This window comes from Dipodomys ordii, unplaced genomic scaffold (assembly GCF_000151885.1).
Source record: "Dipodomys ordii isolate 6190 unplaced genomic scaffold, Dord_2.0 Scaffold27, whole genome shotgun sequence".
NCBI classification, from domain to species: Eukaryota; Metazoa; Chordata; class Mammalia; order Rodentia; family Heteromyidae; genus Dipodomys; species Dipodomys ordii.
Genome location: NW_012267243.1, coordinates 9,506,512 through 9,529,383, shown reverse-complemented (window position 1 = coordinate 9,529,383; position 22,872 = coordinate 9,506,512). Strand labels below are relative to the sequence as shown.

The following is a 22,872-nucleotide window of genomic DNA, read 5'->3' as shown; positions in this document are numbered from 1 at the left end:
CTTTCATGCATTTGTTTCTAACGCATTTATAAGATTCTTTCTTTGTTGCTTTGTATGTCCCTCCCCCACAGTATAACCCCCGGCTTTCACTGTATTTGATGTCAATATAATTTGTGGAGGGGAACGGGAAAAACAAGTCGTTTAAATAAGTATACAGGTGGACCCGTTGCAACAATGAGAAGTACAAGTTGTCATGTCGAAAACGAACTTTACAACTTTGGTGTGTGTGTATGGGGGGGAGGATTGGGTGGGAGGGCGGGGGGAGGCTGGGAAGGGATGGGAAGGGGAAACAAAGGAGGAGGCTACAATGCTTGATAAGAAATGTACTCATTATCTTGCCCATGTAATTGTAACCCCTATGTACAGTATTTTCACAATAAAAAATAAAAAAAAGAAAACAGTTTGCATAATATTGTTAATTGTCTTCTAGTTATGGTGTACTGGCTTTTGTAGTTCTCTTGAGTATCATTGACTTCTTTCAACACTTAATGATATGTTTTTATTACTTGGCAACTACAGGGCTTATTAATTGGAGATTAAAAGTAGATTTAGAATGTAATGATTATTTATTTGGGAAAGAAATTATTCAAGCAATGGTTTTTCTACCTTAAGTATTTTCTTTTCTCTATATATAAATAATAATTTGTCTTTGATGGTAGGGAATGTTATTAATATTTCAGAAATTAAAGATGATTCTTGTGTTAACTTTAGTTAACAAATGATATATGCAGATGTGGATATATAGATACATGGCATATATAGGATATATATATGACATATGGACAACTATATCAGTGTCTATTTGAACAAGTATATTCTAAGTGCATGTAAAAATATAAAAAATATATTTTTAGCTGTCCAAATGACATTATTGATTTTGAAATATTTTTATGCTATTATGCATTAACAGGTAGTGTTGTTAACTTCGTAGATCTGTGTTCTTTGAGCTTTTGCAGGATTAATAAAATTTGGGTTTTTCCCCTAACTGCTGTATGGTTGGAAGAGGGTTTCTGGAAACCTGAACTTGTGTGTATTATTTTCAGCAAGCAGTTACATACACAGAAGGATAAAATTAAGAGAAAGTTCTTTTACTATAAAGAATAAAATACAGAAAAAATATGACTGCTGTGAAAACATAATCACATTTCATCTCTGCTTTATTTTTCAGTCCTTTAATGAGTATTTAGTTAAGAAAATCCATATATTCTCAACACTCAGTAGTCTGAGACAGGAGAACTAAAGGCCAGGTCATGCTTCTTAGCAAAACCCTTTCTCAGGGGTTCTCAAGAAAAAGAAAACAAAGATATTTTATACTTATTTGACCCTAATATTAAAAGTTATGTTTAACCTTATTTTAAAAACAATTGTACATATATGTTTATCTTTGTATGTGTGTATATATGTATATATGTATACTTTATAATTTTGATTCATTCTACTTCTGAAGTTTTTCTTTTATGAGTACAATGAAAAAAACATTGCTAATAGGGTTTTAGAGCAAGGAGTGGCAAAAGTTTAAGACAGGAACCTTAAATTAGTTTAATTGAAATAGCATGAATGTTTATTTTGTTTGATGTAAAAATACACTCTTATACTTTGTATACTTCTACAATTGTATATTTATACAATTAGCTGTTGCTCTTAAATATTCAAAATCAGTGGATAATAAGAAACAACATTAACCTGGAATAAAAAAAAAACTTGAAATAGTTTTCTAGTGACTTTGAAAATGAAGCCAGAAAATGAAGACTTGAATAATAAAAATAACAGGAGTAATAGTAACAGCAGCTACTGATTGAATACCCCTGTGTGCCTCAGGCACTGTTTAGTGCTTTATATATACTTTCATTTAATTTATACAGTGTCATGGGAGTTAGGTTGCTTGCATTTAACAGATGTTTAAATGGAAGAAAGTAGGAGACCTGCTGAATGGATTGATGCTCTCTGGAGCATTCTGGTTAATTCTCCTTTTTGAAATGGACTGATATACTGTAGAGGAACTGCAGTAGATGAGGAACAATGCTCATGAAAAGAGAATGAAGTTATCATTGTCCCCTCAATGCTATGACATAAATTAAGATAGTCTTTCAGGGAGCTCTTTTAACTCTAAACTTGGATATAAGAACTTGAGACTATTAATATGGAAATCTTTTTAACCTTTTTTGAAGAAAATCATCTTCAAACTTTCCCTTTGCTGCTGGTATAGTTAAAAGAGGAAATGTTCTTCTGTTGTCACCATCCCTATGAGTCTTCATCTTTCTCTCTCTAATATTTTTATTCCTTTTACTAAGCTTATGAACATAATCTAAAACTTATAATAATAATATTGAAATCCTTACACTTTACTTTTGAATGAAATCAAAAGAAATCCTTCTAGTTTACTTCCTCACTTGAGTGTTGTTATATGTTAAAAGCCTTCTATATAGATTAATAAGACACAGCTTCAGCATTCAGAGAGCTTGGATTCCAGGAGAGGGGAAAAGACATATAAAGCATTAATGCTGCAGATATCAAATGCCTACATAGAGAATGTGATCAGAATGTTTTCATAAAAATTTTATAGATGCATTGTCTGATGCATAGCTAGTGAAAATCTTCTGCTGTTCTCTAGGCTTCTATAGGCTTTCAATTTATTTTGCCAGCTATGTCATTTGCCATGCAGAAGCTCTTCAGTTTGGTGCAATCCCATTTATCCAGTCTTTCTTTGATTTGTTGTAATTCTGGATCTTTTCTTGGGAAGTTTCAACCTGTGCCTAGAAGGCCTAGAGTTTCCCCCTTTCTGGGCTTACATTCATGTCTTAGATCCATTTAGAGTTGATTCTGGAATAGGGTGATAAATGAGTATCTACCTTCAGTTTTCTAAATGTAATTTTGCCAACACCATTTTGTTGAAGAGGCTGCTTTTCTTCTAACCTGTGTTTTTGGCCCCTTTATTGAATATTAGATGGCTGTTATGTTTGGGGGCTTATTTCTGGGTCTTCTGTTCCTTTGGTCCTCAGGTCTATCTTTGTGCCAGTACCAAGCTATTTTTATTACTATGGTTTGATGTTTGGTATTCATATTCTTCCAGCATTGTTTTCCCTGCTAAAGATTGTTTTTACTATTCTGGGCCTTTTATTATTCCATATGAATTTTTGGATTGATTTCTCTTTTACCTTGAAGAAAGTTGTTGGGATTTTGATGGGTATTGCATTGAATTTGTATTTTGCTTTGGGTAGAATTGCCATTTCTATAATGTTAATTCTTTCTATTCAAGAGTATGGGAAGTTTTTCAGTTTCCTTAAGTCTGCTTTAATTTCTTTTTCCAGAATTTTAAAGTTTTCAAAATAGAGGTCCTTCAGATCTTTGGTTAAGTTAATTCCTAGGTTTAAAATTTTTTTTTTGAGACAATTACAAATGGGGTTGCTTTCCTGATTTCAGACTCACTCTTCTTGTTATACAGGAAAGCTACTGATTTTTTGGGTAGATTTTACACCCTGCTACTTTGCCAAAGTTTTGGATTAACTCAAGTAGCTTGGGTGAGGACTCCATATGGTTTCTTAAATACAGGATCATATTGCCTGCAAAGAGGAATAGCTTTACTTCTTTTCGTATTTAGATTCCCTTTATGTTTTTCCCTTGCCTTCTTCCTCTTGCTAGGAATTCCAGCACTATGTTGAAGAGGAGTGGAGGGAGTGGGCATCCTTCAAAAACTCAATAACCTAGTCAATAACGGATCTAAAGACTTAAAGAGAGACTTCTCAGAGGAAGAAGTAAAAATGGCAGATAGACATATGAGGAAGTGTTCAACATCTCTGGCCATAAAAGAAATACAAATCAAAACAACATTGAGATACCACCTCATTCCAGGTAGAATGGCCATTATCAGGAAAACTACAATAACAAATGCTAACGGGGATGTGGCCAAAAAGGAACACTCTTATACTGTTGGTGTGAATGTAAACTGGTACAACCACTCTGGAAAGCAGTATGGAGGTTCCTTAAAAGATTAAACATCTAAGTGTTTAGTGCTTCTTGATCATAATTATCCATTTCATCATTCTGCCATCATCATGTTTCTTTCCCCTAGACTTACTTCACATTTCCCACTTTCTTTGTCCACATATACACATTGAGTATTCTAGCTGTATTTGTCCCCTGTAATCCTACTTCTACCACCAAGTAGCTGGGAATGGTAATTCTCCTTTTTCTACCTTCTGAGAAGCTGGACATGTGTGAATACTTCCTCTCCCACCCTTATTTCTTTAAATATGGTTTATGGTGTTCTTTCTTCTTCAGTTCCATTATGTGAAGATTTCAACTGTTCCTGATATCATCTACAGGTTTTTGTCACTCTTTTTCATTTTGTCTTTTTACTTCTCTGATTAGGTGATTTCAAATATCATATCTCTACCTTCTAAATACATGCATGTGTTACTATGTCTTGCCTAGCCATTGTTTCTTTAAATATGCTTTCTAGTGCTTTTCTTTCTGCAACTTTTTTATGTGAAGGTTTTATCTCTTACGGTGTCTCATTCTTTTCAGTTGCACCTGTTTTTTGGTCATTATTCTTCACTTTTCATACATTTCCATTTCATTGTTTTCTATCCATATTTCCTTATAGTTCAGTGAGGTTCCTTATGAGTATCATTTTGAATTCTTTGTTAAGCCATTTCATAGGTCTTCATATCTGTTATTGAAGATGTATTATTTATTTTGGAGGTGTCACAATTCTTTTATTCATCATAATCCTCATGTCCTTGTGTTTTCTTTGCATTTGAGGGGATAATCTCTCTTCAGATCTTTACATAGGTTCTTTTGCAAGGATAAAGTTTTACTGTTTAGCCTGTCTTGTGATTTTGGATGTGTCACTGGCAATACTGTAGTACTTGATATGAATTCTCTGGCTTACTGGCCTGAAGCCTTTGCTCAGGTATCAGATGGCAGTACTAGTTGGGCTCCACTTAACTGATGAGACCACTGGCCGGGCTTAATTATCAGGTAGACCTACTTTGGCTGGGCAGTGTGATTGCTTCTTAACAGCTTGGTTATAAAATGTATTCCCTAGCCAGGCAATTCTTTTGTGTAGAATCTACCATTAGGCAGTGCTGCTACAGCTTGGGTTATAGCTATAGTCACTGATCTGTACAGCTATTAGGTATTTACTTTTTATATTTTTAGATTGTGGATGTTGCTGTCTTGTGTGGGTAGATATACCCATGGGATGAGCTTTTGTCAGAGTTGAGGGGATATTAACCTGCTAGATCAAAGCAGTTCCAGTCCCTATAACCCTCTTTAAAACAACAACACCAGTAATCACAAAATGAACAGAGATGGGTATCTCCTTGGATTTTTAGGACCTTGCATACCAGGACCTCCCAGAATTGTTGGGTGATTCTGAGGCTGGTTGTAGATTCTAGTAATCTTAAGTGCTCAAGTTAGATTGTTCTCACCATGGTTCTAAAGATAACCAACTTAACCTTTCTGATGTGGTGAAAGCTTGGCTTTTTTCTCCGATCTGGTGCTACAGCTGGCAGGTACCACCAAGATTTCCTTGTTTATCTGAAACTCTCATGAGGTCAAGCCATGCCCTTTCCTCTAGTGAACTGAAACTGAATGGCTTTTCCAAACAACATCTTGGAATGCTAGGGAAGCTGGATGATTTATTTTGATTTCTTGTCCAAGGGAATTGTCTGTATTTGGTGATATGTCCACATGTAGAAGGTGGAAAGGATAACACAGTTGAAATGAGGAATGGGGTCTATGACTTCTTACTTTGCCCAATGGTTAACACTGGCTTTTATTTTTATTTTTATTTATTTTTTGGTCCTGTCATGGGCCTGAACTCTGGGCCTGGGCGCTGTCTCTCAGCTCTTTAGCTCAAGGCTAGCACTCTACCACTTGAGACATAGCTTCACTTCCAGCTTTTTTTTTTCTGCTTATGTGGTGCTGAGGAATCAAACCCAGGGCCTCATGCATGCAAGGCAAGCGCTCTACCACTGAGTCACCTTTCCAGCCCCATCCACTGGCTTTTAATATTGTTTTCTTTGGATAAAGTTGTTTATTATAAACATTACCATTTAATGAAATGTAATCTGTGGATGTGAATTTTTTAAAATTTCTTTAAAAGTATTTAGGTATTAAAAATAAATTATATTAAAGAAAAGTTCAGTTATTTCAGTGGACACAGTAATATAAAATATTGCTTGATTTAAAAATATTGATATTTTAAATTACCTACTGTAATATATAATGTAATATACAGTGTTTTGTATTGTGTTTCTTCTACAGAAAGTGATAATGAACTCTCAAGTGGAACAGGTGATGTTTCTAAGGATTGTCCTGAGAAGATCTTATATTCTTGGGGAGAATTGCTAGGACGATGGTAAAATATTATTTTCTTGTTAGAATTTTATATTTATATATTTATAATTAGCTTATTTTAATTAAGTTCTATGTGTTTAAGTAAAATACAAGTTCATGCACGTACCAGGCATGCTTAATGCTAGTACTCCACCACTTAAACCATAGCTCTACTTCTTGCTCTTTTGGATGGTTAATTGGAGGTAAGAGTCTCACAAATTTTACTTCCTTAACTGGATTTGAATCATGATTCTCAGGTATCTCAGACTACTGAGTAGCTAGGATTACAAGTCTGAGCCATCTGTGCCAGCTAAAATTTCATTTTGCTACTCAAAGAAACATAGTTAGCAAGTCCACTAAGAAGTCAAGTAGATACAAACATCTTTTTTTTTTTTTTTGTCAGTCGTGGGGCTTGAACTCTGAGCATGGGTACTGTCCCTCAGCTCTTCAGCTCAAGACTAGTGCTCTACCGCTTGAGCCACAGCACCACTTCAGCCTTTTTCTATTTATGTGGTGCTGAGGAATCGAACCAGGGTCTCATGCATGCAAGTCAAGCACTCTCCCACTGAGCCACCTTTCCAGCCCCAAACATCTTTTTTTTAAAAAGCCATTTTGTTTGTGTGCGTGTGTGTGTGTGTGCGCGCGGTGGGGGGAAATGGGAAGGGATAGTAAGGGGAAACAAAGGAGGAGGCAACAATGTTTGATAAGAAATACACTCATTACCTTGCCGATGTAATTGTAACCCCTCTGTATGGTATTTTCACAATAAAAAAAGAAATTGGAGTAAAAGCTTATCAAAGAAATTGAGAGAAAGTGAGTGAGATGGAAGAAGCATGATGAAAAAGGAAGAACAGGAGAGAGGGAGAATTTGTGATGGAAAAACTTAGAAATTGAACAAAATGGTAGCAAGATTACTTTGTTGAACATAGAGTGATAATGCTAGGGCTTGCATATGCTAGGCAATTCCTTTACTATGCTTTTAATTATGTATATAAATTTTACATACCGGTTTCACTTTGGGTAAGGAAAATTCCAGCTTTACTTGCTGCTACTCCATCTTGTAATTTCTGTTTTAATTTTTTCGCTTTCAGAGAAAACTTTTTGAATGGTAGGACTGTTGTTCTATATCTTCTAGCCACCTACTTTCACTATATCTTTATTAAAATTGTCCTATTTCATTGTCAACCTCTCAGTGGTCACATTCAATGATTTTCTCATCTCTTGATTTCTACTGCTTTTGTTTAAAATATTACTTCCTTTGAAATTTTCTCCACAAGTAAACAAATTTGAAAATACAAAAAAGTTCTATGTGCCTATTGTAACTTTAAGAAAATCCCCTTCTAAAACATAGGAAATCAGCTAGATAAATAATAACAGCTTTTGATTATTTAGAAAGCATTCTTTTCTGTCTAATCTTAATAGTTGGTCATATTTGTTTCACTTTATAACTGCATTCATCCATTTATCAAAAATATATTGAATGCCTTCTATGTGTCAGATATATGTCTTAGGTACTTAGAATATACAAGTAAAGAACAGATTCTGAATTTGTGTTTGTGCATTACAAAAACTAGATGATTACCAAATAATTAGTAGATATTTGGTTTATGTGCGACTTTTAATTGATAGTATTAGGTATCTATCTTGTTTCTTGGGCAGAAATCACTATATTCCATAGTAATTCTTCTATTTCCAGGTTTCTGATAGCTGCAGTTAATGTTTTATTAAAGCAATGGCCCTATGTACATATATTTTTTATTGGAAATGTTGGGGGCAATTATTTCACTAAACAAATTATTTTCTTTGGTCATAGGAATTTGCTTAGTCCTGTTAAGAAGATATTAGATACAGAATTACTTTTCAGTAAATTAAGACTTTTAATCAATAGTGTCATGTGAGCCATGTGTATTGTTTAACATTAGGTTGTAAAGATAAATTACATCTAGGTTTTCAAGAGCAAAGAAAAGGTATTTTCATTATTCCTGGATAAACAAATAAATGAGATCGGCTAGAAGCTGAATATTGATTGAATTGAGTTATATCTTGGTAAAATGTTTATTGGTGTCAGTTGAGTATTAATTTTAAGAGATATATGCATATGTATGCCTATATATATCTTCTACTTTCAAAATCTTAGGGAGATGATTATACAAACGTTGAGCCTACTGAATATTTATTTAATCAAACTGATTGTTCACATTATTCTGCCTGCTGTGTTGGAGATATATTGTAATAGGACAAATGGATGCTGGAATTTCATTACAGAGGTCTGTGGTAGATACAGTTAGTTGCAGTTGAGGGATAGGAGTGCATTGACTTTGGAGAGTTTGGAAAAATGAGATTTGTTTGACTTGGTGATGGATTAGTAATGGACTATGCGGAGGAGAGAGTAATGACGAGAATAACGCCTAGGTTTTCAGTTTGTATATTGTGTCAACAATTATTGAAGGTGGGATAATAGTATAGAAAACAATTCAGACTTAGTGAGAACCATATGAATCCAGACTAGGAAATGATGATTTTTCTGGTGCTTTTGAGCCTCTAGAGCTCAGACTATAAGGGATAGAAGTAATAGTGCCTACAAACAAAAGCAAAAGAATTAGATCACTGTAGGCAAGATCTGAAAGAGGTAATTGAGAAACCATGAGAACTGAGGACTGAGTTTATGAAGAGGCATAAAGAAGGACTGACTGCTTTGTCATTGGAGCAGAGGGAAATAGTGAAAGTTCAAGTAAAAGAGTATTCAGTTCTTCAAGGGGATTGAAAAATGCCACTTGAACTCAGTGGAATGAAGAGAAGTCACAGATTACTTCAAGAGAACTTTTCAAAAAGAAATGGAGAAGCCATGATGAACTGGGTTAAGAAGTGAGTGAGGGAAAGAAAAGAGATAATGTGTATACAGTTTTGAGAAATTTTATGTGCAGTGTAGAAGACAGTATAATCAATTCTTATGTGAAGCTTAATAAAGTTTTTTTTGCTTAATAACGTTTTCTTTTACCTGAAGTTACCTATTAAAATCACAGCAATGACTTACTGATCTCTGTACAACATGTAATATGAATTACTTTGAATTTCCTTTAAATTTTTACAGTATTTATTTGTACAGTAACGGGGGTCATAATTTGGAACATCTTGTCTTTAACTTCAAAGGGAATACTTTGCACACTTATACTGTTGCTTTTACTTAATTCACATTCTGTACTAAGTACAGTTTGAAGTATTTTCAACCATGTTTTTCTTTCAAAAAGGTTACTCAGAAGCAAACATTAAATTACAACAAAGACTAAGCAATAACAAATTTCATAACAGATACTCTCATGTGACATACTATTTTTAATAATATTAAACTCATTGGGTTGTGGAGAACAGGCAACTTAAGGGAATTCCAAATATCTAATGCTTTATTCAGCTATAATTCTCAGGAATAAGTAATACTCTTTCTCTACTTTTTTTTTTTTTGAGTGGTTGTTGAAACAGAAGCTTTGTGATGTAGAACTTGCTCTGAAGGCTGAGCTAGCCTCAACTTGAGATCCTCCTACCTTTGCCTCTTGAGTGCTGGACTTAACAGGAATGTACCACAATGCTTGCCCCACTTTTTTCCTTAGTTTGCGGAACATATTTATCTATTTTGTTAATTTTTCCAAACTACAATTGTATTTTAATTCAAATCTATAAGAGAAATTGAAAGAATTGAAACTTTGACTTTATGACTATAAAAGAATTTAAAATCATTGCAAACATTTCAGGCAGTAAATCAAAATGAAAGGGATACTTTGGAGCATGTTCTTCCGTATTTTTCCTAGTACGTGTTTAAAAACATGTTTCAAAATAGTGTGTATATGTATATTTAAAATAACATCCACATATTATTTTTGAAATGTACTTTTGTCACTTAGGAATGTAATTATATTCTTTAATCATGGTCAGTTCTGTGAGGGCTACATCTTCCTACTTCAGTTTGCTTTAAGCATGTCAACACTATCAGCTTAGGTTCTCTTAACACCTAAATCTAAGTTTAGCTACCTGAAAGCAGAATGGACATAAATCTTAAAGTTATTTAAAATAGTAATGTGATGAGTTTGCCTGAATTTAAGTTATTATAGTTTTTCTTAAAGATACCTATTTATAGAAGTATGGGGGAGAGAAAATATTGAACTTTTTTTTTTTTTGCAGAAAGGACTGTCACAGTTCAGATCTAGACTGGAGATGAAAGAGTGTGTATAATTAAGACAATTGTGTGAGAGTTCAATTTTGTGGATTCCATGACTTTTATTCAGGCTTAACATTTGATTTCAGAACCTGAGGTATTATAACATAGTAGGATGTATCATCAAGGTTTGAAGTGCAGATAGTCGCACCAGGGTCAGCTCTCAGATCAAAAGTGAGCAAAAGCAAAAAAGTATTGTCTGAACAAAAAGTCATAGAGCATTGTTTTAGGTTTAAGCTAGACAACTTGGAAAAGTGAGTAGAATTCCATTCATAAGCCTGGGAACTCTAATTGAATTTTTTTTATCAGATGGCAAGTTAACATAGTGGCATTCTTACATGTAATCACTAACTTTAAGACATGATATATTTGCCCTTGTTCTGATTCTAAACACCCTTGAGAAGGAGTAAGGCTAGTAAGTATGTGTTGCTTCTCCAGCAAGATAGTTACAGAGGTTCTGGTAATGATCAGAACATTTGTGTTTTTCTCTTAGGGAGTGCTTGAAGTCAAAATAAATTAGCAAGACAAATCCAAAATGGAAACAATAATGAACTCTTCTTACAAAAAAAAAATTCATCTTAGGCCGGGTACTGGTGGCTCATGTCTGTAATCCTAGCTACTCAGGAGGCTGAGATCTGAGGATCAAAGTTCAAAGCCAGTCCTGGCAGGAAAGTCAGGGAGACTCTTATTCCAATAAACCACAAGAAAGCCGGAAGTGATGCTTTGGCTCAAGTGGTAGAGTGTTAGTCTTGAGCTGAAGAGCTGAGGGACCCCAGGCCCAGAGTTCAAGCCCCACGACCAACCAAAGAAAAAAGTCATCTTAGATAAATTAAATCAGGAAGGTCCTTCATATTTAGGTTTATGGTGAAACAAAGAATTCCAAATTAGGCTGTCAGTTGTAGGGCTTCTCAGTGAGCTTTGAGTTCAGGACATAGGTTGGACAGGAAACAGAAGTATCTATTCTCCATGCCTTCTACATTGCGGAGCTTGCTTTTTGCACTTTTTTCACCAACTCATTCTGACCTTAGAGAAGCAGATGCTATCAAGGTCTGATAGATCTGTTATGTGCTTCCAAAACCACTTCCTGACACCTCACTAGCCAGGTTGCCCTACATTCTTACATTACATATTCAGGGATTCAAGTGGCTATATTTATGCCTTGAAATGTCAGCTTGAATTTTATAACACATTCATGGTAATGAATAAGTTCATAGGATGAATTTAAAGAGTAAATGAGAATATGAAAAATATTTTTTCAAAGATGGAATAATGTAGCTCACCAATTAACAAGATGGTACACAGAAAAAAGTCAAGACATTGTTGACATTAAAGCACTATTTTAGTTTCATGCCCCTCATCATTTTTCTCCTGATCCAGGTTTATACTTTTATATAAATGAATAAATATGCTTTCTATAGCAGTAACAGTTCAGGAGTGGCAAATGAAAATGTGAATGGTTTGTTTTCTTCTTTCCTTAGGCACAGTAACCTTGATTCCCGACCAAAAGGGCTATCCAGTTTGGTAAAGAGTGGTGTTCCCGAAGCACTGAGGGCAGAAGTATGGCAGTTACTAGCACGCTGTCATGACAACCAGGCAATGCTGGATAGATACCGAATTCTTATCACGAAGGTAGGAAACTTTTTATTATATTACTTTCATGGACTAATAAATTCTGATTGTCAAAGCTCCTATATGTTGCAAATTCTTTGAATATCTTTAAAATACATTGCTGTTATATAGTCAATACATCTGCAAGTGTTATTCCAAACACTTGTTGGATAATGGTAAACAGTGCCTAGTTAAAAGTGAACACTTTATGCCTCTATTTTATTCTTTTAATTCCAGTGGCTTAATAATTTCTGTTTACCAAATTAGCATAGTATTCCTTTGTGTCCTGAGTTTCTTTTAATCAGTGGATTCAAGGAACTTCAGATTAAGTATATATAAAATATTGTGCTTGTACTGAACATGTATATTAATTTTCTTAGCATTATTCCTACATAATACAGTAAGCAACTATTATGTAATATTCATATTTGATTAGAGATGATAAGTAATCTAGAGATGTTTTAAAGTACATAGGATATGTTAATAACTGCTATTTTATTTATGGACTTGAACATCTATGGAAGGTGTTCTGAAATCAGTCCTCTACAACCGCCATGGGACAACTATATTTATAATATAAGTGTTTTCTAAGGGCTGGGAAGGTGGCTCAGTGGTAGAGCGCTTGCCTTGCATGCTCAAGGCCCTGGGTTCGATTCCTCAGCACCACATAAGCAAAAAGAAAAAAAGCCAGAAGTGGCGCTGTGGCTCGAGTCGTAGAGCGCTAGCCTTGAGCTGAAGAGCTGAGGGACAATGCCCAGGCCCAGAGCCCCACGACCGGACCCCCCCCAAAAATACAAGTGTTTTCTAACTTTTTAATGAACTTTTTAGTTAAGACTTCTAGTTAGAATTGTTCAGTTATTCTACCATAATTTTTAAGTGAAATAAGTTTTCTGTTCTTTACATTTAAATTATGTGGATAGCTGGCCAGATCTTATGCTTTCAGGAGACCTCATTTCCAATGTAAATTGCTTTGCTTATGTCCAAATAGATGGTTAGCTATCTCTTTTAGATTTTACCTGCTAATTTCTTCCTTTTATTTACTTTTTAAATTTTCAAAAGAAATTTTACTAAGACATTAAAGGAAAATTAAAATATCAAGGCAGAGTGGTAGAAAAGATGAAAGGCAGATTTATACTCTGATCATTTGATTGTCTAGTCCTTGGCTTCCTGGGGGCCTCAGTTCTCTACAAACATACCAACTTCCCATTCCCATCCCTTGTCAGACTTCTTACTCAGACCCCTTATTTGAGGGAGTTCAACATCTAGAAAACAGTTTCTGAAGATCTCCATTCTGGAGTGAATGCCTTTCTTTTGGGGGCAGGAAGATTGGGCTGTTTTGACTCTGTCCTGGCCTTCAACGTCCCCGCTTTCCAGCTTCCATACCCTCTCTAAACCATTCTGATCCCTACTGTGGCTGTAGCCACTGTACACTTAGTCTTACTTCATTTTGCTGTGCCTCTTCCTCTTTCCTGGCACCTTGCTGACAGTCAAGCTGGTTCTGTGTTGCATTTCACTTGGCCCACGCATTTGTCCATCTAGTCAAACACTTGGGTTCTGTCTAGACTTTGTCTTTTGGTGCTGTTCCTGCTGACTAAGAGCTGAGGGTTCGTGGGGTCTGCCTTTGGCTAGCCCAGGTTGGCCATTGGAGGCATATTATCTGTGCAGTTTCAAGTGGGTCTTTAGCTTATAAGTTCTTAATCTTTTCTGATTAATAGATTTTAAAGAATAATATTTTTTATTTTTCTCAAAATGTGTCTGCTGATAAATGAGATTTTTTAAAATAACCATGATAGAGCAATTACTTTTGGAAATAAATTCATGAAGAAGGATATTTGAAAGTAATGTTTGTTAAACATTACTATGTTGCTTGGTCATTGAAAACTACATGGTTATACAGTGCTTTAAGAGTACTTAAAGTATTTAAGAAGATGGTGCTATGATCTTGGACTTCTCAGTTTCCAGAACCGTGTGCTAAATAAAGCTCTGTTATTTATAAAGATAAAGCTCTGTTCTTTAGAAAGGAAGGAAGGAAGAAAGAAAATTACATGAGTGCCTTACCATAAAAACACTTATATATTTATACTTAATCTGAAATAAGAAAATTTCAGATATATTTACAACCTGTACAGAGAATTAAGGGGAATTTGGAATTGATTGTTAAAACTATTGTTAATATTCCCAGCCAACTCAGGTGGTTAAGAATGGGGCAGATTGTGATTCAAAGCCAGCCTAGGCAGAAAAGTTTGTAAGACCCTTTTTCACTTCGTACGTGGGTGATTATGTACCTGTTATCCCAAGCTATGGGAGAAGCTGAGATTGTGAAGATCATGGTTTCTAGGCCAGCCCAGGTAGAAAAATTCAGAACATTCCAGCTCAACCCAGAGAAGTTGAGCACAGTAGCATGCATCTATCATCCCAGTAACAATGAGACACCTAAAATTGTGTGTTAGGCATGTGCCTGGGCAGGAACTAAGATCATATTTCAGAAATAACCAATGAATTAGCAGGGCGGGAGACTTAGATGAGTGGTAGAGGTCCTGTCCAGCAAGTGTGAGGTGTCCTGAGTTCAAACACTAGTATAAAAATATAAGTTCTAAATTGGTCATAAGAATACTTAAGAGAAGCTGGGATGTAGCTCATTGGTAGAACACATGTGAGGCCATAGATTTAATACCTAATACCACTCCCTCAAGGAAAAATGTCTGTTGAAAGTGGCTGACACTCTATTCTAATTTTGATAACATATTGATAATTAGAGCTGAAAAGATATACTTCTGTGTCCATAGGGTTTTGTACATAGTGTTTAGAAATGATAAAAATTATGAGTTAAAAACTGATTTAGCCTGGGCACTGGTGGTTCACTCTTGTAATCCTAGCTACTCAGGAGGCTGAGACCTGAGGATTGCAGTTCAAAGCCAGCCCAGGCAAGAAAGTCTGTGAGATTCTTTTTTTTTGGGGGGGGGTGTCCGATCGTGGGGCCTGAACTCTGGACCTGGGCGCTGTACCTCAGCTCTTCAGCTCAAGGCTAGCACTCTACCTCTTGAGCTACAGTGCCACTTCCGGCTTTTTTCGTTTTAAGTCTGTGAGATTCTTATCTCCAGTAAACCACCAGAAAAGTAGAAGTGGTGCTGTTGCTCAAGTGGTAGAGCACTGGCCTTGATCTGAAGAGCTCAGGGACAGTGGCCAGGACTAGAATTCAAGCCCCACGACTGACCAAAAATCAAACAAAAACTGATTTAGAATGTTTTCAGAATGCTATTTCACAAACTGGTACACAAAATAATGACAAATATTTTGTTATTTCATTTACATAGAGTAGTATAGAAAAACAAAAAGGCAACTGTGTAGAGATAGAGGTACACTAATAATTGCTGAGTAATAAAGAGGGAGTCACTGTTACTAGGTGTGGCATTTATTTTGGGCATGATTGAAATGCTTTGCAATTAGATAGTAGTGATGTTTATATGACATTGTGAATATAATAAATGCCAATGCATTGTAAACTTTTAAATGAATTTTATGTTATGTGACATTCATCTGATTAGAAAATTTATACAACATAGGGGATCCATTCTGAGTATTGAATATTTGTACTGTTTTTTGAAGCGGTTTTCTCATTTTTATTTCTTTATAATCCATATAAATTTCTTTGCTTTATAAGGTATTTTTAATATTTTAATAAAGTAGCTCTGGTGCATAATAAAATACATGTGTATGTAAACCCATATATCTACAAATATACATATATACTTTTTATTGATGGGATGTCTGGTCAAACATATCCAGATATCATAACTGGACATTAGATCCCTTTTCCATATCAATAGCAATGTACTTTTGATAGCTGTTTATATTTATTCTTTTACTGAGAGGTTTGTTGACTCATTTTTTTTTTTCAGGTAAGGGGTAGGTTTATTCATCGTTCAGGCTGGCATCAGGCCATCTTGGTCCTCCATGCGGTGGGGAAAGGCCTGGGAAAGAGAGATCTGGGAAAGAGAGAGAAAGAGAGAGAGCTGGGGAAAAGAGCTAAGAGAGAACTAGAAAAGAGAGAAAATAGCTAGAGAAGAGCTAGAGAAGAGCTAGAAAAGAGCAGAGAGAGACCCTCTGGGCCTGGGCTAGGCCTTATCTAGGGTATGGGCAGAGAAAAGTGTGGCCATATCAAATTCAGATGTGACCTCAGCAGATGCAGATGTGACCTCTTCCAGGTGTCCCAGTTGCCTAGGTAATGCAGGTACTGGGTGGAGACTTTGCTGCGAGGAGGGTAGAGTCTGCTGGCCATCCAGGAGCAGACCTTACATTCCAGCCTTTTAATAATCATGAAACAGGGTGCAGATTCTCTCTGGCTACTTCCTGCTGAAAAGGGTGTCGACAATAGGGGTAAAAGGCTGGAATTTGGTCTCCTCCCAGAGAAGGCAGTGAGCAGCAGCAGTCCCTTGGTGGCGTGAGTCCTTAGATGAAGTCTGGAGAAGTCTCATGAGCATTGAGGGGCTGGAAAAAAAAATACTAGAGAGCAAATAAATGGCAAGAGGAAGGACTTGGGGCTGAAAATGTTGGTAGAAATGTCCCTAGCCACTTCTGACATCTGGCGACTAGGTAGAGAAGTCAGCTGACAAAAGGCAAGAATATAAATTCCTGTTCAGTTAATAGGTAGACAGGTATAGACATTGGCTGGGCAGGCTTCTTACTTCTACTGACCTCCCGGCTCTGGTTAATTTTGAAAGGGCAGGCACAAAGTAGCTGATGTGACATCATCTCCTCTTACTCCTGTCCATGTTCCCTTGTTCCCCAGACTGGCTGAGTCTAGGTACTCGTTGCTGGGATGGCTTGTCCCAGTTGGTATTCAAGGAGGATTGAACTCAAGGCCCTGAGCACTTCTGCTCAAGGCCAGCACTGAATCACTTTGAGTTATAGTACCACTTGCAGAGTTTAGCTGGTTAGAGATAAGAGTCTTGAGCTGTGCTTCCAGCCTGGCTCTTTGTAGGTTAGTTGGGAGATGGAGTCTTAGGGATTTTTCAGCCCAGGCTGTCTTTGAACTGCAATTTTTGCCACAAAAGCCCTTTATTATTTCCAATTAAAGCAACAAGGAGATCAAGTACAATAAGTAGAGCTTACCTGCTCCTTATCAAGAACTGACCAACAAATATTCTGCAATGACAAAGCTCATTAGATGTGATGAGAATTTTAGCATCTATATGCCCAGTATTTTAGAACCACATAGTCAGTAGAATATACAACACAAAACACAAAAGGCAAAACTCAAAACCTAAAATTTTGACAACGTTTAGACATCTTTGCTAACAAAGCAAATCAGTGGTTGGGCCTCAGTTACTAGGGCCTGTGAAAAGAGCAACTTGTTAGCAAGGCACCTTAGAATAGCTGGATGGAGTAGTAAGCTTGGTGGGAGGTTAAGGGTCAGATGGGGCCAAATCCTTAACCCACCATCTGGCCAAGATGGCGAATTCAACATGGTGAATTTCTGAAAGAATGCAAAGAAACCCTGAACAAATAGACCAAGCCTACATTGGCTAGCCTTTGAGAGGGAATCTAGAGGGGGGTCCCTGGGACCTAGCCTGTGTCACACTCTTCAGGGCACAAGCCAAAATGTAGTAAAGAGAAAGGGAGAGATAGGGAAAGTTGGACATGACATGAATGGCAGAGAGAGAGAGAGAGCAAAGAGAGCCTGAAAGTAAACAGACTTCTGACCATTTACCATTGCAGTAGCAAAAACTGTCTACATCTGAGAACGGCATAAAAATGAGGCGCTCTGGCTTTCCAGGGAGCGCAGGAGGCATTTCAAAGGGGTTTCACGGCTCCGGCATGACTTGCAGCACCCCATTAAATGAGTAGGAGAGTCAGTCTGGTGAGTGAAGGAGAGCTGACCAGGCAGAAGCAACATCCCGACTTCCCCCAGAGCCCTCTAGAAAGAAATGGCCAAGCCCCCAAAACCAAGTGTCCTCAGCTTCAGAGGTGACCGGCCTTTCAGCTAAAGGCCATAGGAGCTCTCTGGCGTGGTGCCACATCTGAACAGAGACTGAGCAACAGAGAGCCTTAGAGAGTAGTTTCACTCACCAGAGTAGAGAAGTGGTGTGGACATGGATGTGAAGGCCAGCAATGGTATCGATGCGTTGATTCTGCAGCAGACAGATGGGTTTGCAAAAGGCTGTCAGAACTGTGGGTATTCCTCAGAGCAAAAAGGGAAAAACAAACAAGAAAAAAGAGGGAAAAAAAAAACAAGAGGAATCCCACCTATCTTGACTTAAAGCCCTTTATCCGAGTCATGGCACCATTTATGTTAGGTTTTTAAAAAGAGACGAGTAAGAACAGCACCACGCATGTGGTATTCAGGTGAGGGGTAGGTTTATTCATCGTTCAGGCTGGCACCAGGCCATCTTGGTACTCCATGCGGTGGGGAAAGGCCTGGGAAAGAGAGAGCTGGGAAGGAGAGAGAAAGTGAGAGAGCTGGGGAAAAGAGCTAAGAGAGAACTAGAAAAGAGAGAAAATAGCTGGAAAAGAGAAGAGCTAGAGAGGAGCTAGAAAAGAGCAGAGAGACGACTCATATTTTTAAGATTTCAAATTTTGCTGGGCACTGATGGCTCATACCTGTAATCCTAGCTAGTCAGGAGGCTGAGATCTGGGGATTGCTGTTCAAAGCCAGCCTGAGAAGGAAAGTCTGTGAAACTCTCATCTCCAATAAACCAGAAAACCAAAAGTGGCCCTGTGGCTCAAGTGGTAGAGCACTCACCATGAGCTGATGAGCTGAGGGCCAGTGCCCACGACCAAGAAAAAAAAAAAGATTTCAAACTTTGAGAAAGGTATAGAGAATATCGTTCCCAGTATTATGTATGAACTCCTAATGATGCAATGTATGTTCATAAATGTGATATTTACCATTTGTACCAGACAACATGGTAGCTTTGAGTACACAAAAATCTATCAGAAAACTTTTAGATCAAGAAGATATAGAATAGCAAAATAATTCTTTTCATTGAGTGAAATACATGGATCGTAGTTGGAGGCTAATGATTCTAACTCAGAACTTCCTTCTGGAGTGCTGGCTGAGTTACTTTATGCCAGTGATGATTTTTTTTTCCTGTTAGGAATGAGCTCAGGTTCTAAAGTTTTGCATCTTCCACTGGGCATTTTATTCCCAATCACTTGCCTTTATTCTGTGGTTCCTGTTCTCTGCAGTTTTCTGTCTTGAGTGGCAACATCAGCCTCCTTGTTCTCTGATATTTAACTGTGGTGGAAAGCCTATTTCCAGTCTTCTGTTCTTTCAGCATTTTAGTGTTTAAGTACCATAGGTCTTGCATTAAATTCTTACTGGAATATTTGTTGCATGTTCTATTTCTCTGAGTAAACTGTCAGACAAACCTGGCATTTGTTTGCCACTTTGTCATAAGGTGTTGTTCTGCATTGAGCATTATATTTGGAAAAGAAAAAAAGGAAAGAACAATACTATGTAAAGTAGCCAAACTTGAGGCTAAAGGTACAGTACAGACTGCTAAGACTTGTGCAACTTCCCACAAGTTTGAGTCCTTTAGAGCCATTCTGGTTTCAGACCAGCCTGCTATATATTTGAAGATCCAGTTTGCTGGAATGACTCATAGAACTCAGAAAAGTATGATTACAGTTTTGTTTTGTTTCCTAATTGCTTAAGAGTATGAAATAATACCAGCTAAAAGAAAAGATGTATAAGGTAAAATAAGGTGTTGAGGGAGGTCCAATGTGTGGGTATTAATGCGTGGTAATATACTCATATGGAATATCATTAATGCAGGAAACCCACTACATCTCAACATCCAGAATTTTAGTTGTATAGTCATTATTGATTGTATCATCATGCACCTGGTTGGACTCAAATCTCTGGACTCCTTTTTTGCTTTCCTGGGATTTGGCTGATATCATATACATCAGAGCCTCAACCCTTTAATCAAATAATTCATCTCTGTTGTCTTTACTATCCCTTATTTTGAGTTTACTCGTTAGGGCAATAAACTATGTAGGGGACCACTATGAATCACCTTATTAGCATGTAATATCAGAAGTGATTGGCTTGGAGTGGCCTACTATGAATAACAAAGACACTTGTATTATCCTGGAAATTAAAAATATTTAGAAGTTACCTCATGAGCCTGTACAAAGACAGGTCTTGGATATGTCTGAACCCAGTCATATAATATCAGATGTGGTTGGTGTGAAGAGGTACACCATGAATAACAAAGATATTTGTATTATCTAGGAAATTTAAAAGATTTGGAATTTACCTCCCATGAGTCTGGACAAAAAAATAGACATGTCGGGCTGGGAAGGTGGCTCAGTGGTAGAGCGCTTGCCTTGCATGCAAAAAGAAAAAAGCTGGAAGTGGCGCTGTGGCTCAAGTGGTAGAGCGCTAGCCTTGAGCTGAAGAGCTGAGGGACAGCGTCTAGGCCCAGAGTTCAGGCCCCACGACCGGACCCAAAAAAAAAAAATAGACATGTCTTGTATATATCTAAACCAAGCCTATCACTATTAAAAAACTTTCCTTTAAGCCCCCAGTAGCAGTACCACCTATATCTGTTTGATCCAAATTCTCTCATATACCTACTAACTCTGCGAAAAGAAAGGAAGTATTTTAAAAAGATATTCTTATTTACTCTCAAATTTAGTGTTTTTATTTTAAATGAAGAAAGAAAGGAAGGATATTGAATAGTAGGTAGTTACTTTCCCCCTGTTAATTTGCCTTTTAATGCGGACAGTAGTGACATCTATTATGAAATAACTTATTCAAAGCGTATATAATCTTGTACTTAGCCTGCGTACCTACCTACAGTCTATTTTTGAGGTACTGAGGTTTGAACTTAGGACATTCCTTTGCTAGACTTGTGTCACTCGGGTATGCACTTTTATTCAAGCATTCTAGTCCTAACATTACTATGACAGGAACTATGATGGTATATTTAATTTCATTGTCTTCCTTGCATCATAGCCAAAAATAATAAGATGAATAATGTCATTATTTCTAAAAATGACTTTCTTCTTCTCACTTAGGAGTAGAAATAAGACAGCAAGTGCTTGTAGCCAAGAGTGTATTTATATCCTTTGGTGGCAAGTACATCTGAATTTACCATCTCTCAGTGGGAAGAGTATGGATGCCCAGAAGGTTTTCAGTAAGAGGTGCCTGATTATTTGGCACTTAACAGTCATGGACAAGCAGCAGTTAGTCTTTCCTTTTGGACCATTTGACTTTTCTTACTAAGGGAATGGTAAGATTTCAAATTTAGTTAATGAAATGGTTCAGCTTGAACAGAGTTGCTTAATAGAAATCCTGCCTCAGTTTACATAGGAAAAAAGGAACAGGATATATTTCTTGAAAACTTACTTAAGACTTGTATTCTCTGAAAAATAGTCAGTCATTTAATTCTGTAGTAGGAGTTTGCTAGATTAAAACCTGAAGACACAACTTACATTCTAAAGTTTTTAAGTCGTTAGTGAACCTGTGGCCAACAGGTTGGATATAGTTTATAGATATGTATCAAGTGGTGAAATAAAAGAAGTGGCTTATATAACTCAGCTATCATTTGGTGACTTAGCCTGTGTTAAGAAGAGATCCTTAGAGGGTAAAATGAGTCTGGTTTTTTTTTTTTCCTTCCTACATCCACTGCTCATGGATCAGTGCTCATTCTCTTTTTAAATAGAAAGGATGTTGCTAGTTTATTTTAGTTGGAACAAATATATATAATGAAAACTCTCAAAAATATGTTATATCAGAGTGATATTGTAAGTGAATACTTCATTGGTCATCATGGGATGACACAATGTTATTCTACGTAATAGTATTAGTGTCTAAAATGTTTAAATGCCTATTGTTTATAATGTTATTGTGTCAGATTGGTAATGAGCATTAATTATTTTAAACTTCAAATTTTTGAGCATTAAATTTTAAAACTAAATAAATCATTTTCTGATTAAAAAATTATAAATTTGTAAGTGACGGGGTTTTATGAAGTACAGAGAACATTTGCTTAAACCAGTATCACAAAACAAAATGGTTACTAGTTTGAGCTATTACTTTGGTATTTACTGCCAAAAATCCTTTTTGGAATGATAAATATGAAACAACAAAAGTAACCTGTTTTCAGATTCTACAAGTTCCCTGTTTTCTTCAGCATTACATGGATAGATAAAGCCTCATTGTGTTTATTCCTGTCAGATTATTGGTACTACTCAGAGTAAAGCCTGTCTTGTCTCTGTTCTCCAGTGTAGTATTGTAGCAGATGGCTTTTAATAAAACTTCTAGCTAAAAAAAGTCTCTAGTATGTACTATAATTATAAACTTGTAAATTCTCCAGACAAAATGCTTCAATTAGATGTTTTTCTTAAAATTGATTGACATTATTGAACATGGGGTTGAAATATCAAGTCATACTATCACTTATATAATTTTTTATTTGATAAAATTTCACTGATAAATTTACTAGTAAATGACCAGTAAATGTAGTAAATTACATGATTATTCTTTACATGGTTTACTTAAAAAATTATATGCAGTTTGTTAGCCAATAACACTAATTTTCATTGAGAGTCAGTGTTGCTATTGTGTTCTCTGTTATCACCTTGTCTAGTGGTAGGAAATGAGACTTTTTGATAGAATAAAGTTATTCCATTTGAGTCTGTACTATTTGTACTTATTTGATCTGATATCTAACTGAAAACTAAAAATATTTTTGAGAAAATTT

General features: G+C 36.3%; 1 protein-coding gene across 1 annotated transcript in view; it reads left to right on the top strand.

Moving 5' to 3' along the window:
• Nucleotides 1-22,872, top strand: part of LOC105985115 (rab GTPase-activating protein 1-like) — a 379,696-nt gene that overhangs the window by 114,067 nt on the left and 242,757 nt on the right. Inside the window, exons 11-12 of the mRNA XM_013015523.1 lie at nucleotides 6,271-6,364; nucleotides 12,028-12,178. Of these exons, the coding sequence (XP_012870977.1) occupies nucleotides 6,271-6,364; nucleotides 12,028-12,178 (245 nt within the window). The remainder of the gene's footprint in view (nucleotides 1-6,270; nucleotides 6,365-12,027; nucleotides 12,179-22,872) is intronic.